The 15,394-nt window shown below is 40.0% G+C and overlaps 1 protein-coding gene across 2 annotated transcripts; it reads left to right on the forward strand.

The window, feature by feature from the left end:
- Positions 1-3,155: 3,155 nt before the first annotated feature.
- On the forward strand, positions 3,156-12,164 carry timeless (timeless circadian clock). 2 transcript variants are annotated; one of them, XM_026308101.2, is made up of 29 exons: positions 3,156-3,303; positions 4,293-4,423; positions 4,524-4,677; positions 4,920-5,034; positions 5,173-5,235; positions 5,351-5,452; positions 5,544-5,833; positions 5,960-6,047; positions 6,152-6,328; positions 6,481-6,698; positions 6,778-6,881; positions 7,121-7,290; positions 7,381-7,506; positions 7,703-7,854; positions 7,950-8,047; positions 8,287-8,407; positions 8,546-8,747; positions 8,847-8,986; positions 9,134-9,213; positions 9,345-9,468; positions 9,584-9,666; positions 9,819-9,973; positions 10,096-10,309; positions 10,423-10,491; positions 10,617-10,735; positions 10,942-11,188; positions 11,628-11,679; positions 11,782-11,846; positions 12,014-12,164. In XM_026308101.2, the coding sequence occupies exons 2-29, from the start codon at positions 4,327-4,329 to the stop codon at positions 12,142-12,144; spliced, it is 3,756 nt and encodes a 1,251-aa protein (XP_026163886.1). In that variant the 5' UTR covers positions 3,156-3,303; positions 4,293-4,326; the 3' UTR covers positions 12,145-12,164. The 2 variants fall into 2 exon arrangements, with proteins under 2 accessions (XP_026163886.1, XP_026163887.1); XM_026308102.2 differs by having other exon boundaries at positions 11,640-11,679.
- The last annotated feature ends 3,230 nt before the right edge of the window (positions 12,165-15,394 follow it).

A 15,394-nucleotide genomic window follows, 5' to 3' on the forward strand; every position in this document is an offset into this window, starting at 1 on the left:
GGCAAAGAACCTATCTCAGGCCTGAATTATCAATTTAGATTTCCATCTTTGAGCACTGAGAGTATGCAAGACGTGGTAATAGAGCAAAACAAAGGCCTAAGTTGATTTCTCAGTCCTTTATTTGTAGAGTTCAAATTACTTTCCTCTTAATAATCCAATTTCCTCCAAAGTAAAAACAAAATATGCGAGTTTGCAAGTAACAATATGATAAACCTTATTAATCCCTGAAGGGAAATACAAGCAGTCCTGTAGTGAAAGTAACAGTCAGTAAGCAGTAAGTAAGTAGACAGCAATTAGTAAGTAGTCAGTAGTCCAGTTCATGTTAATTAATCATTTGTCATTGGCTAAGGTGTTTCCTCTGTGGTCTAATTTTTATTCTGTGGGTGTCATTTGAGAACCTGTGAGCAATTGAGGTTAGTTAATAACACCAGCATTTTATATTCCTTTTTAGGATTACTGTCCCTGTTTTAAATATCGGTATGAGCAATCACCTTGGCGATCGAGGTAAGGTGTTGTTCTCTTTGTCCCCAATTAAATAAAAGATGATGAGCTCTGTTTTAACTTTCAATCAATGTAAATCATTGTCCAGTCACAACTACTGCTGTGGTTGATAATGACGATTCAACCTCGAGTGTGAAGCTTGAGAAAAGTAATTGAGAAACGCAAAATGTCTATTTTATGAAATAAAAATTTATCTGAATCTAAAGATCTCAGCAGCACTTTAATCTCACTTTTCACAGACTATGAAACTCCAGACAGCGTGAGCAGGAGGACTGTGGTGATAAAGACGGTTGAGACTAGAGATGGAGAGGTAAATTACAAGACACAACACGAAAAAAAAAAAAATCAATCTACATTATGGAAATTGCAAAGGACATGACTTGTATATTTACTTATACCATATGACAATAATTTTGAGCTCATTTGTTTCTTTTCAATCAGGTGGTGAAGGAATCCAGGAGGGAGAAGGAGAGAGACTCAGGCCGCACTGATAAAGCCAGTAAGGACGACCAGGATGAGTAGATCAAAAAAACTAGATGTGGAAAAGTGAAGGCCTGTGCCATGATAGAAAGAAATACATGAAAAAAAGCCAAACTCTGATCTATATAGTCCTCATTCCCACTAGTTCTGTGTAAATCTGTCTAGCAAGGAGTCTTTCAGTATAGGTGCAAACTATGAAGAGAAATGAAACCCTTTAGACAATATCACTTTGGTGCTATTTAAGCCACCCGACTTTTTGCTAAACACAGATGTCATCTGTAGGGCTAGGCAAAACCACTTTGTTAATGAACCACCTGAGGCCTTGATCTACAGTGCAATCCCACTGACCACACATTGGTAGCAGACTATTAAATTAGACACAAGGTAGGTAGTGCAAATGCCAGATTTTAGAAAGATACAAAAATTAATAAAAAACTTTCAGACACTGCCCTTTAGTCAACAGCCCTTTAAAGACAGGCCAAGAACATATGAACCCATTAGAGTATTTTAGAAGCCTTGATCCCCCCCGTTGTCAAAGTGTCAAATCACCGAAGACTTGGATTGATAATAAACATGTAACACACAGAAATGTTGGCAGTGAAAATATGATAGTCACCAACTGAAGACTTTTGCTGAATATGCTTCGCAGTGCTGTGTGTGATTAGGGCACGACTGATCGGATGAATGAATATGTAGTGCAAATAAACTTAATTGGAGCAAATATGTGTTGTCTTGTCTGTCATGTAGATATTTATTAATGGACAGAAAAAGGTTGTCAATGGTCAAATGGTCAGTTGCTGGTCTACTTTGCCTTCTATGATAAAACGAGTGTTTGTGCTGCACACAAGACAACCTGCACTTTGATATGTCCAAGGATCAGAATCAGTGGCATGTACAGACACTTTAAGGGGGTAGGGGTCACAAAACAAAACAGGGCACCTCACTTTGGTCTACAGGAAGCAAAGAAGAGAATAGAAATACTTTATTAAATTCAAGTGTCCCTGTAACTCATACATTCCAAACACATTCATAGTAAAAAACTAAACAAGCAACAAGAAGAATAAAATGGCAGTTAAAAATTAAATCACAAGCCAATTCATTGCACATGCAGAGTCCAGTGTGTAATGCCTGTATGTGTGTGTGATGCTTGTGAGCAAGTTGGTGGGATTATGGAGCAGGGGTCTAAGAGAGTTCAAAGAGTCTTATAGCTGTGGGAACAAAGGATTTCCTGACTCTCTCTGTCCTGCAGTGGAGCGAGATGAGAGGGCAATTTTTACTGCATTCCAACCTTTGTGGGAAAACCCACTTTCAATTGCTTCTTGTAACAAAACAGTTAAAACCTACAGTCTTTTTCAACCCAATGACTACCATGGGCTCCTTGTGCAGGCACATGTACACTATGTCAGTCTTCTGACAAATCTGAGGTGAGATGTATTGTTTTTCTGGATTGTGCATTGTGTCTGTGACACAATCCAGTCCAAAATGGAGAAACATGATGTGTGCACAGGTTATATAACCTTTTATGCAATTAGTCTTACCTGGAAATCCCAGTTGCCTTTGGGTTGTGCAGACAAAATAGGTATTATGTAGTCCACTGAAACCATAAAATGTTAGAATAAAGACAATTAGGTTTTAAAATGTGGACCTGTACTGCTGCTTTTTTGGTTTTAGGTAATCAATGCAACCCAATCACCAAATGATGGAATTCAAAAAACAATTCAGATCAGTACATAAGTACTAAATGTGCAATTTTCTTTCTAACCCCAAATCAGACCTGCTGGTTTGGAGACCAAATTGACTTCTGAACAATCTCTTAATTGCATAATTCAACTTCAAGGAGCCCCATCCTTCTCAATGAGGTCCCATTTAAATCCAACACTAGTTCTAGTGACCCTTTATTTTCTGACTAGCAGGATGGTCCCTGAGTTCAACCTCTCGGGAGACACATTAGCGCAAACTGTGTGTTATGTTCATCTATCAAAGCCTGTCACACTTAGACCTGAGTCAGGGCCTTAGTTCAGCTGTAAACCTTTTCATACAAACCCAATCAAGTCAGTGATAAAGCTTGTGTGTCCTCCCGGGAAGGCGCTGCCTGAAACCCGAACTGAGGGAATAAATCACCCCAGATGACGTCACTCTACATCCGCTGTCAGAGGTTCGCTCGCTGTGTTGGCGCGAGACTCATCTGTCCTGTCGGGCTCGTGAGACACCAACAAAAACTAGCGGTGTGTTTTTTTATTATTTTATTTTGAATGTCAAACTCTTCGCTTCTTACTACACCGGCTGTGAACACGGCGGCTCCAACAGCGTGTGAACGATCCGGTAAGTGAGTCTGTGTGTTGTGTCGGTGTTTCTGTTTTATTGGGACCCAGACTGAAGTCAGTAAACTGACGCTAACTGCGCCGTTGACACAACATGAAGTTAGCTAGTTAGCATTAGCAGCCGTCTGCATTTTAATAAAACTTATTTTTTAACGGCTATGACACCCAACACATTCATCATGGCATTTTGTTTATTCACGGGCAGCGGTGAAATAACCATCTTTCATATAATAGTAAAAGCAGCAGTATAAAAATACTATTACTACTACTAACTAAGTTACTAGAACTACTATTACTATACTAACAAAACGTCCTCCAATTAAGAGCTTGAGTAAAAATGCGAGAGAATTAGCATCAAAATATACTTAAAATAATAAGTAATGGTGCTCATCATACAGGATGACTATTTCCACAGTTATATACATACATACAATATTGGGATTGTAATTATCAATGTATTAATATGTACATTACAGAAGTACTTTTAATTATTTGATAAGTCCTCATTATTAATCATTTATAATCTGAATCTGAAAAGTAATTAAAAAAGTGTTATAAAATACAGTGGAAGTAATTGCAATAAAGGCATAAAGAAAAGCACAAGTTAAAAACTTAGAAAGTACCAATACCTCAAAATTGTATATAATTCCAGTACTAAGTAGAGTAAATGTACTTACTTTCCATCACTCTTCACATGTTAAAGTAGACCCTGGTATTCAGCCTGAACGGAGTTGAGAATACAATTGGAAATGTTTGTGAGCTCCTGTACTATATGTCAGCAATGACAAACCAAGTTAAAGTATTTTAACTGCTGCTAACTTTACTTTTTTTTTTTTTTTTTTTGACAATGTAGGTTCACTACATTAGGATAATACCAAGTACAATGTTTTCTTGATCTGAGATGAGATTGACTTTTCTTTTTTATGGTAACAGGACAGAAAATGACCCTTGTTACCTTTTCTCTCTTTGTCCTACTATATGGCTGAATAGGCTAAACATTCACCCGTAGGCTGGCTGATGGTATATGGACCTAAACAGGATGAACTGTGAACTCTTGGCAACATGCAGTGCTCTTGGCTATCTGGAAGGAGACACCTATCACAAGGAGGCTGATTGCTTGGGTAAGCAGTTGTAGATGTTTTAATAAATACACGTATTATCACGTATACATACATGATACTAGTTTCATTGATGTGGTCATCTTCTGGCTTTGTGTTGCAGAGAGTGTAAAAGACTTGATCAGGTATTTACGCCATGAAGATGACACCCGTGATGTCCGCCAGCAGCTGGGTGAAGGCCAGATTGTACAGAATGATCTTCTACCTATTATCATTCAGCATGGACAAGACAAAGCCTTGTTTGATGCCTGCATCAGGTAAAAACCCCAACATCAAACATGTGAACTTGATATCAGTGCCCCTAAATATTTCTATTAAGTCGTAGATCATCAGTCTTAATCAGAGCATTATCTCGTCAATATCATGAGGCATTTCTGCAATTATACAAAGTTTTACTAAACATTTTGTTTTTATGTTTCCTATTTTTAGTTTCTCTAGAAAACTCAGTTAGTAAATCTGACAATCTGTTGCACATATGACTCTTTTCTGCATTTCTCAGGCTCATGGTCAACCTTACCCAGCCTGCCATGCTTTGCTTTGGTAAAGTCCCCGATGACCCAGGGTTTAGATATCACTTTTTGCAAGTCACATCTCATTTACAATCCTACAAAGAGGTATTGCCTTCTTTAATTTTAATGCCACAATTTATTTGAATTATGTTCCAATATCCAGTTCTGTTGGTACAGTTAACATTGGATTATAAGCATGGTAATTAAGTCTTTTTGTGTGTCCTCACTTTTTTTTTTTTTCAGGCATTTGCTAGTGAAAGGGTGTTTGGCATTTTAAGCGAGACATTGTACAACCTTCTGCAACTGGTGAGTGCGGTGTTCCCTTCAGCTTAACTGTTTATTAGATGATATTAGTAAAATGGGTCTGCTTGTTCAGGTGTATCTTCCCATTTCTTTTCCTTTTCACCTTCTTCTTCTTTAGGACTGGGAGCAGCGACAGGAGGAGGACAACCTGCTGATAGAGAGGATCTTGCTGTTGGTCAGGAATGTGCTTCATGTGCCTGCAGACCCTTGTGAAGAGAAGGTCTTATTTTAAGATGATCTGTATTGTCACCATCTTTTATCTCGGCTTTAATTCCTCCTATAACAATCCATGTCTCTGCTTTTTGTTGTAGAAAGTAGACGATGATGCCAGCGTACATGATAGGCTGCTGTGGGCCATTCACATGAGCGGTTTTGACGACCTGGTCAAGTTCCTGGCGTCAGCCCAGAGTGAGCAGCAGTGGAGTATGCATGTATTAGAAATAATCTCCCTGATGTTCAGAGACCAGACACCAGAAACCTTGGTGAGCGCTGGTCATGCACGTTCAGCTGAAGAGAAGCAGAGAGATTCTCAGGAGTTGGAGGCGCTGAGGCAGAAGGAGAGTGCAGAAAAACGTTGCCGCACATTTCAGAGAGGAACCAGGTAGCATACAAGCATAGTTTAAACGTGACAGAATCATTTTAAAAGAAATACAGATAACACTCAAAATATATATATATGTATACACATACACATATGTAAAAATTCTGTTTTCTTCAACGCTTTCAGACATTCTCGCTTTGGAGGGTCCTATGTAATTCAAGGTCTTAAATCAATTGCAGACAAAGACGTGATCTATCACAGAAATCTTCATAATGTGAGTAATGCAGCTCCTGTAATCTTTGATATGGAGAGATCCTAGCATTCCACGTAGTGATGTTAACACATCATTTTAATGTATCGATGATTTTCATTGTTTAGTTAAAAAACTACACTCATGACATTGGAAAAGCAGTGAGACGTGTTCCCAAGAGGAATCGTCGGGCTCTAGAGTGTGAGGACAAACGCCGTTCAGCCTTAAATGTTCGACTCTTTCTGCGAGAGTTTTGTGTGGACTTCTTGGAGAACTGCTACAACCACCTCATGTACCTTGTCAAGGTTAGCTGCTATAGCATTAATGACTTATTTCACATAGCATAGACCCAAACACCCAGTACAGCAGTGGTCTTTTTTGATGCTTGTTGAGGGGCACACAACTGTGGACCAGTTTATCGTATGTAATGTGTTGTTTCCTCATGTCTCTTCTACAGGAAAGTCTGATTCGAGAGCAGACCCAGCAACACGACGAGACCTATTACCTCTGGGCGCTCAGCTTTTTCATGGGTTTCAATCGTGGCAACGGTTTTCGCGCCGACTTGGTTTCGGAGACCATGTCCATCCGTGCTTTTCATTTTATAGAGCGCAACATCACCAACTACTACGAGATGATGCTTACTGACCGCAAAGAGGCCACATCCTGGTCCCGCAGGTAAGAAGGTCATTAACAGCAAGTTAAGAGAAACAGATCTGTGAGTTGCAGCCAGACTGATATCTTCTGTGTTTTCTAGGATGCATCTAGCTCTGAAGGCGTATCAAGAACTGCTGTTAACTGTGAACGAGATGGACCGGTCACAGGATGAAAGCATCCGTCAGAGTTCCACCGTTATTAAAAGTAAGATGCTAACAGCTGTAGAGCAGGTTTTGAACTATGGGTTGTTGTTATTGGGTCAACTAAATTGTACAACTACTAGGTTTGCACATAGCCACGTCACTACATAATGCCTCACGTGTATGGATATATTATTATGACATTATCCAGTTTGAATGATTGTTTTAAGTCTGAAAAAATGATAAAGGTTTTACATGTAACTGCAGTATTAGCTGCCTCATCTGTATACCTTCCCCTTCTAGGTAACATATTCTACCTGATGGAGTACAGGGAGATTTTCCTGACCTTACTGAGGAAGTATGATGAAACCAGACAGCCTCACTCCTACCTTAAAGACTTGGTGGAGTCAACTCATCTCTTCTTGCGCATGTTAGAACGTTTCTGCAAAGGGCGCAAAAACCTGATGGTTCAGGTAAGTTCTTAGAATTAACTGGCTTTGTGTTAATGATTGTAATTAACATCTGCATAAGATTTTAATATCTAGTTTTTGCTAACTTTGCAGAAGAAGAAGGCGAGGCGGAAAAAGTCTCAAGGTGAAAAAAAGTCGGCAGCTCCAGAAACTAGTCCTGAAGCACTGGCGGAGACCTGGAAGATTGTGGAGGAAGAACTGAGGGCAACAGGGTTTCAGGTCAGTATGAGACTCAAGGTCAAGGGGGAACAGAGCACATATATCCTTGTCTGAATTTATTGTCTGCTAGAGACATATTGTTGATTATGCACTAAAGCATTTCACTTCAAGAGGTTTTCTTGAAGTTGCATAACAACAATGCCCTTGAAGTATTCTAAAACCAAGACTTGAATACCTTTTTGTTTTCTGTGTGCAGCTGTCAGAATCTTTAAGTGAAAGCATTGTGCCATTCGATGCCACATCTGAGACTCCTCTTGAGGAGCAGCGGACCGAAGCTATGGTGCGAGTGCAGGATGCCCTGCTGGCTCGACTGGGACCAGAAGCACTGGGATTGCTGCGTGCTGCCAGGCAATAATTCATTATCGTTTAATCCAGTAGTTTTTTATTTTTGATATAAACTAATCACAGATGTTGATCACTCTAAACCGTCTTATCATCCTCAGGGAGGTGTGGCCAGATGGAGATGTCTTTGGTTCAACTGATGTGGAACCTGAAGAGGAACTGGAGCTCCTCAAGCAGATCCTGCATGCCAACCTGCCAAGTACATATTAGGAGTGCATCCATTGGTTATTTTCAGTATTGTTTAATGTGATGATAATTTTCTCAAATGATTGCTTAATTGATCAGATCAGAAAACAGATAAATATTCAGTTCACTAGACTCGGAACTGTCAAATATTCAGAGATTTTACTTATAATAATGTTTGATCAAATAATTCTTGCAGCTGTACTTTGTACCATATCATCTGTGCAGCATTCAAATCTTATCTTTTGCTTTTAGGGCCCTCTCCGCCTGAGCCTTTGGTAGAGGAGGAGGATGATGGAGCAGAGTTTGAAGAAGAAGAGTTGGAGTCTGTGCAGGTTTCTGAAACAGAGTTCAACTTTCTAGACTTTATCAAGAGGTGAGGAAAATAGTTGCAGTAACTTATGGGTGCTGGTTGTCAGACAAAAGACAACTCTTCTGCAGGCCAAAGAATAACTTAGAGTTTTTGTTTTTGTTTTGTTGCTGAATTTTCTTACCTTTCTCCTGCCCCACACAGGTTTGCCAACCCTAGCATCATGCATCCGTACATCCTCCTTTTAAAGTCGTACTCAAAAAACACACCCCACACAAACCACTGCATTGTTCGAATGTTGCACCGTCTGGCTGTTGACCTAAAAATGGACGCCCTGCTTTTCCAGCTGTCAGTCTTCAACCTGTTCAACAAAATCCTGAGTGATCCTGCTGCAGCTGCTTACAAGGTACATACAGTACGAGAAAATACAAGTTTCGTGTTGTCAAGCAAGTTTTGATGATAGAGAGGTCAGACAGGAGCTTACCTTTCATGCTCTCCTTCGCAGGAACTAGTGACCTTTGCCAAGCATGTGCTGAACCGATTCTTTTCACTGGCAGCACAAAACAATAAGGCATATGTTGAACTCCTGTTCTGGAAGAATGTGGGTGCTGTACGTGAAATGACAGAGGGCTACAGCAAAGACGGGTTGGTTCTCTCTTTGTTTGACAGGTCTTTAGTTTTAGTGTGTGTTTTTGTGTGTTATGTTATGCTGACCATTGTTACCAATTCACAGGTAAAAGATGCATTTTCATTTCAGTTATCACAACTTTTTTATTGTCCTCAATATTTCAGAGAGGGAAAGAAGCCAACATGGACGGAAGAGGAGGAAGAGGAGCTGCGCAGGCTCTATGAGGAGCACCGCCATTCTGAAGGTTGACTTTCTTTTTGTTTGTTGTTTGCGCATCATCTGTTAGAAGTTACAAGATGCAGTTAGACACTGTTAAGTCCAAACTCTGCCACTGACCGATTTTATTTATTTATTTATTTATTTATTTTTGCTCAGTGCCAGATATAGTGGAGACTCTGCTGCCATTACTCAGCAACAGCACCCGCACTCGGCGCCAGGTAGTGACACAGCTGGTGCGCATGGGTCTGGTGGACAATGCCAAGGAACTGAAGAAACAGATGTACGGAAGAAGCATCTTTACAGAATATGCAAATTCAGTGAGATGTGTTTCAAAGTGGCTTCCTTTTCAATCTACACTGCAAAACCTAAAAGTTAAACTCTCTTTCCATTCAAAGGAAAGGTACACAGATTGTTCTTTGGACTGAGGAGCAGGAGCAGGAGCTTCAGATGCTGTTTGAGGAGTACAGAGATTCTGACGGTACTGGACTCACTCTGAAAAGCATGAGAGAATCAAATGGCCTTTCACTGCATCTCTGTTTTCAGTTCCTGTTTTTTATAGTGATTTCAGGAATGTTTCACAGTTTGCGTGGTGAGTCTCCTTAGTGATTACCAGAAATTGTATTTTCACAGATGTACTGGGTAATATCCTAAAAAAGCTCACAGCCAAGAGGTCCCGTGCACGTGTGGTGGACAAGCTGCTCAGTATGGGCCTGGTGTCAGAGAGACGTGAGCTTTATAAGAAGAGAAGTCGTAAAGCTCAAGGGAAGAGCTCTGGAAGAGGAATGGTAACAGCAAAATTATGGAATGGATAAAGAATTTTCATAATAAGCATCATAAAAATTTAATAGAGCTATAAAACCTTATATTTGAGGAAATTGTGTTTTTACAATGTAATGTTTTCTGACAGACTGAGGAAGAATTCCTGACAGGACTAACGCAGGATTTCCCAGAAGATTGTGTGGTTAGGGATGACGAGGAGGATGAGTCTGAAGAGAGCGAAGAAGAGGAAGATGAGGAGCAGGGGAAGGAAGAATCACAAAATGGCAGAAGCCAAAGCATGCACTCCACAGTGGGAAGGAGAACAGATGTAGACGCCATGGTGAATGAGTTACAACAGGATGGTGAGAAAAAGGCCTTGTGCTCTGCACTCCACTTTTTGTTTGAATGGAAATTGGCAGATTATATATTATAATAATATGATTACATTGATGTTTCATGTCTTTCTTTATAACAGGGATGTCTGTCCCACTGTTGTGGCTACAGAATTGCCTTAACAGAACAGCAAGGGACCGTGAAGAAGATGGTCAGTCTACCGTTCAAAAATCCTCCAAATAATTAGAACAAAACGTTTTATATCCTGTCCTTTTTCTTTACTCTATTCCAAAATGTTTTCGTTTTCATATTCAGTTGTTGTGATCCATTTCCCAGGTTTTTCCCAGCCTGTGGCACTGGTCCCTCTGACAGAGGCAAATGAAGACGCCATGGAGAACAAGCACTTCCAGAGGCTGTTACGTAAACTGGGGATGCGAGCACCTGCCAACGAACAGGTCACTACCAAAGCATTTCACCTCATTCTTCCCAAGGCCATTGACCTGCATTCTTGCTTTCATTTCAGGTTTCAAGTTTTGTAGTTTGTGTTCTAAATAATAGACAATACAGAGGACATTAATAAGAAAATATAATGCACTGTAGTTTTTACATATTAATTAATTAATTAATTAATTAATTGGACTAATTTGTGACTGGTAATCAGGAGTCTTTCTGGAGAATCCCAGCAAAGCTCAGCGTATCCCAGCTCCGCAGTGCAGCTGCAGCCCTTACTCCAAGGGAGAACGAACCTAAACATGATGAGCAACAAGATGGGTCCAAGATCGTTACTGCAGAACCTGAGGAGCAGGAGGAGGAGGAGGAGGAGGAGGTTTCCAGTGATCAGAGAGCTCAGGCTCTGAGAGCTCTGCTGCTTGCACGCAAGAAGAAGCATAACACTACTGAGCATACAGGTATGTGTATAAAAAAACTCTTGTATATCGTGCTTTAGCTTTTCATATAGCCAAGAACACGAGTATTTTTAGATGTGAATAAATAAATAGGCTTCAGTTTCCTGAGAATTTAACAAATCCACAGCACTGGCATTGTTCTCAATCAATTATCTTTTTAGTTTGGAATTTTTGCTGTGGAGAAACAGCAACACATAACCACAAAGTTAAAAAAAAATCATATAAGACTATTCTGTTTTTCCAAGTTAAAAAAGTAGTTGAGTTGCATTAGAAACAAGATGCCAAGCCATTGCAACACTCACAAAATCCATTGGGATAGGGTCAGTTCCCTTTGTAGGTGGTGGTAAAGCAATTAAGATGCAGCATTTCACTTCAGTTTAAATCCGTTGTCTTCAATCAGCTGCTAATCGAGGATTAAGATGGTGTTTTTTGTTTTTGTTAGCTCCTGTATCAGATGTCGCCCCTGGAGAGGACACAGACAGTACATTTGAGAGGTGAGGCATTGCTATGTTTTTATTCAGCCAAAACACACCGGAGAAATCTCTATATTTACTTCTAAATCTCTTTAATTCTCCATCTGTTCATCTTCACATCAGGTCCCAAGAGAAAACCTCAACTAAAAGAAGCAGAAGCACGGTGCTAGATGATGACGACAACAATGGTATTTTTCTCTGTTGGAAATCACATAGATTAGAAATAGCTTCTAAAAACTAAAGGTTTCCAGTTAACATCTGTGCCAAAGCAGGGCAGGACCAGTAATACATCTCTGATGGTGTTTAATCATGACTGAGTTACCACATTCCAGCTCATACAGTGCTGTCTTTACAGAGGGTGACTCCCCCTTCGCGATGGACATGGATGCCAATGGTGATGCAGATTCAGACAGGGAGGATGTCTCTGCTCCTGTGAAGCGTAGACGGAAGATGGTCTTAATTGATGAAGAGGAAGATGAGGATTAGTGACTTTGTTTAATGGACTGAGAGGTGGATGCAGCTCTCTGGAGGGTCTGCAGCCCAGACAGCATAAAATCTATTAAAGAAAACTCTGTGACTGGTGGGTATAGCTAATGGATGGATTATGTGATCTCATTGGAAAGCTATGGATTTGAAGGCTTTAAAAAGTTATGCTCAGTAAGTTCTTCAATTTTCTGTTTTGTTAGCTTTTTCTTTTAGCATTCCCAAATTGAAAGTTTTGTATCACAGGGCTTTGTTTATAACTCAGTAATTTCATCTTTGATTTGAAACTTGTTGCATATATACAGTGCTTATGCTCATAAATAAAAAAAATAAAAAAATAATCACTGTTTTCACAATAGTGGCTCACTGGATACTTTGGTTACAGTATGTCCCTGTATTGCACTGCATCATTTCGACACTAGAGGGCACCTGAATGATTTGCTTTGATGCAGATACTTGAGACTTGGGGCCTTTCCTCCGGGTGCTCCAGTTTCTTCCCACAGTCTAAAAACATGCAGGTTAGGTTCATTGGTAAGGCTAAACCCACCATATGTGTGGAATACGTGATGTGCTGTATGTAGAATATCACATCCTAACCTCAATATACCACATCATCTTTGGAAAGTGAGTCTTTGAACAAAACTTACTTGTTCCTCAGCACTGAGTTAGGACAAGCTCCAAACCATACACTGACAAAAACCTGATATTTGGTTTGCGCATCTGGAAAATAATCACATGAACAGGTCTTTTGATAGAGCTTTCTCGAACACAGCTGTCCCGTGTCGTTTAACGTGTCTGCAGCCGCTGCCTGTAGTCATCCACGTTTTCCAGTTGTGTTGGAGGTGGTCTCTTGTCCTCACATCTGGACCATGTTAGCAACTTCCTGTCACAGCATCTGCTCTGCCCCCAACCGATCGAGCCAGGAGCCGACCTGATAATCCACCGATCCTGCTGTGAGTTAAGCATGTGAGCACAATGGTGGGTGGGTGCAGTTCACGGAGCGACGAGGTTAAAGGTCTGTCACTTTCTCAGCCAAGAGAAAGGCTTAATGTGTCACCATGAATTTAACAGAAAACAGGTTTGGACCGTTATGTATTAGACATACTGGTATGACTCATTGTTTTGTAACTACAATATAAAAGCGAAGGCTGTATTGTGGACATGTGAGCAGCAGATACATTACACAATCATTAAATAATTTCAGAAAATTGAAACCACACTTGTTTTAGAAAGTGATTTTTTTTTTTTAAAGCTTTACAAAAAGTGATGGAAATCACCTTCAGTGTTTGAGATTTTCTACAGCAATTACTGACACATGTTTACACTTAGAGCAATGTGATGTGAAATTTCAACTGAAAAAAGCATTGCACATCTTTCCCAGGGGGTTATGATCACACGTTTCGTTTTTCTAGTTGTGAAATTGCAGACACTTGAGTTTCCATATTCTGGACACTTTAATGATTTCTTGCCCATAGCGACTTAAAAGCTGAGGCTCAAATTTCATTCAGGCCTTTGTTTTCCCAACTGCTGTTTCTGATCTTGTCACAAGGTCCTTATCTGGTTTCACATTTTACAGAAATGCAGAATCTAAACGTCTAAGAATCTCATTCATTAAGTTTTCAGAAAGTCTCTTTAGTGATTCTTCTGCTGTCAGCGACCTCAGGGCACAGTCCAGTGCTTAGGAAAGCTCTGAGGAAAGGATTTGATTTGTCTGGTGGGTGAAATGGAAAACAACGACCTGGTTTGTTTGTCGCACAATTTCTTTTTCCCAGAACAAGTTTGGGTTGATTCTCAGGTTGAGGCACGTCATAGCGTTTACCTTACTGCTACATGTTTTCTATATGTGTGTGTGTGTGTGTGTGTGTGTGTGTGTGTCAGGTAGCTTGGAAGTATTTTAAAACTTATTTAAGACCAAGATTTTTTCTTATGTGTCCTTGCTTGCCTCTGTGTAGTGAGGCTTTTCAGAAAGAGAACAACATCTTTACTGCTCAGTTTTTTCTTTTTACTTGATGCTTATCCAGTAAATGAATATGGAAAATGAGTGTGTTGCTTGCCAACAGTGTCAGCTCTTCACTAGGGAGAGCACCAGAAATCAGGAATGACTCCATTGCTCATCAACAGTTTATCTTGTTCTGAGTAATACAGCTAAACACTTAGTGCTAAACGTTACTGGAAAGTCATTTTAGGATTTACTTACAGTGATGTTCCAATAAAATACATTAAAATATAATAAAATACAATAAAATACACAGACATTTCACAGCACAAATTGTTGAACCTACAAACCACGTCAAAGTAAAAACCAAAAATGATTTTGACCTGCTCAGTCCAGTCAAACCCGACTGGACAGCGGATCATAAAATGATTTCCATATGCAGAAATAAACTGCTGAAAGTGGTGAACACGTGGGCGTAGTTGCAAACTGTTGTTGTGGCCAAACAGTCTATGGTTGCAGTTATAAATAAGTAGGACCCTGTCCTTGGCACACCCCACAGCCACCTCTTCCTCTGGGAGACCCTGTGGAGACCCTTTACAGCTGTAGCTCGTTCCCTCTGAATGTACCAACACAATCCACGGGGTCCTGTGGCAGCAGTTGGTGTTCTCTGAACCAGCACATTCTTAGTCCTCTTCAGTGCATTACTGTGACTATAAAAAGGTGAAGAGAGTCTAGTATCTAACTCAAACTCAACCGTTAGTAATATTAAATGGAGTATAAGCCAATATTTAGATCAGCTGAATTAATAAACTAGTCTGGTCACTAGTCTGCAAGATTCTCACTTTCTTATAAGCAAAGGTTACTCAGTGCTGTTTAATTACCAACGTGTCATTAATGTATTGTCTGTGTTTGTGATACGTGCACACAAGAGAGAAAGTTATTGTATGTTCACTGAGAACAAGGAGCCAAAAAGAAATCTAACTAAATTTGACCTTGGGCCCCCATGAATCTGAACACACCTTTATTAGTCCAGATCCAACACAAGACAAGGCCAGATAATTTGCTAATAAAGGCTGATCCTGCATTTAAAGGTGCAATGAAGTTCACACATTTGTAACTAATCAAATTAACAAAATCAGTGCAGATGGATTAACCTGTGGCCTTTTGGGCTCCTCGGGGTCTGGGCCCCTGAGCAGTTGCCTATGTGCTTCATTGCTTTTAAAAATGGAAAAATATTTCTGTTAATTGAACAAATGTGTCTCCAGACTGAACAATCTTTCTAATAAATGAGCTTAACAGGAACAATTCAGGTGTTAA

The sequence above is a fragment of the Mastacembelus armatus genome, chromosome 5 (genome assembly GCF_900324485.2).
Source record: "Mastacembelus armatus chromosome 5, fMasArm1.2, whole genome shotgun sequence".
In the NCBI taxonomy this organism is placed as follows: domain Eukaryota; kingdom Metazoa; phylum Chordata; class Actinopteri; order Synbranchiformes; family Mastacembelidae; genus Mastacembelus; species Mastacembelus armatus.

What these genes read in the sequence shown, in the direction of transcription:
- timeless (XM_026308101.2), top strand. Translation starts at nt 4,327, where the DNA reads ATGGACCTAAACAGGATGAACTGTGAACTCTTGGCAACATGCAGTGCT. An exon ending in GGAGCACCGCCATTCTGAAG is followed by an intron (nt 9,214 to 9,344) that starts GTTGACTTTCTT and finishes ATTTTTGCTCAG; the next exon opens with TGCCAGATATAGTGGAGACT. An exon ending in AAGGGACCGTGAAGAAGATG is followed by an intron (nt 10,492 to 10,616) that starts GTCAGTCTACCG and finishes TCCATTTCCCAG; the next exon opens with GTTTTTCCCAGCCTGTGGCA.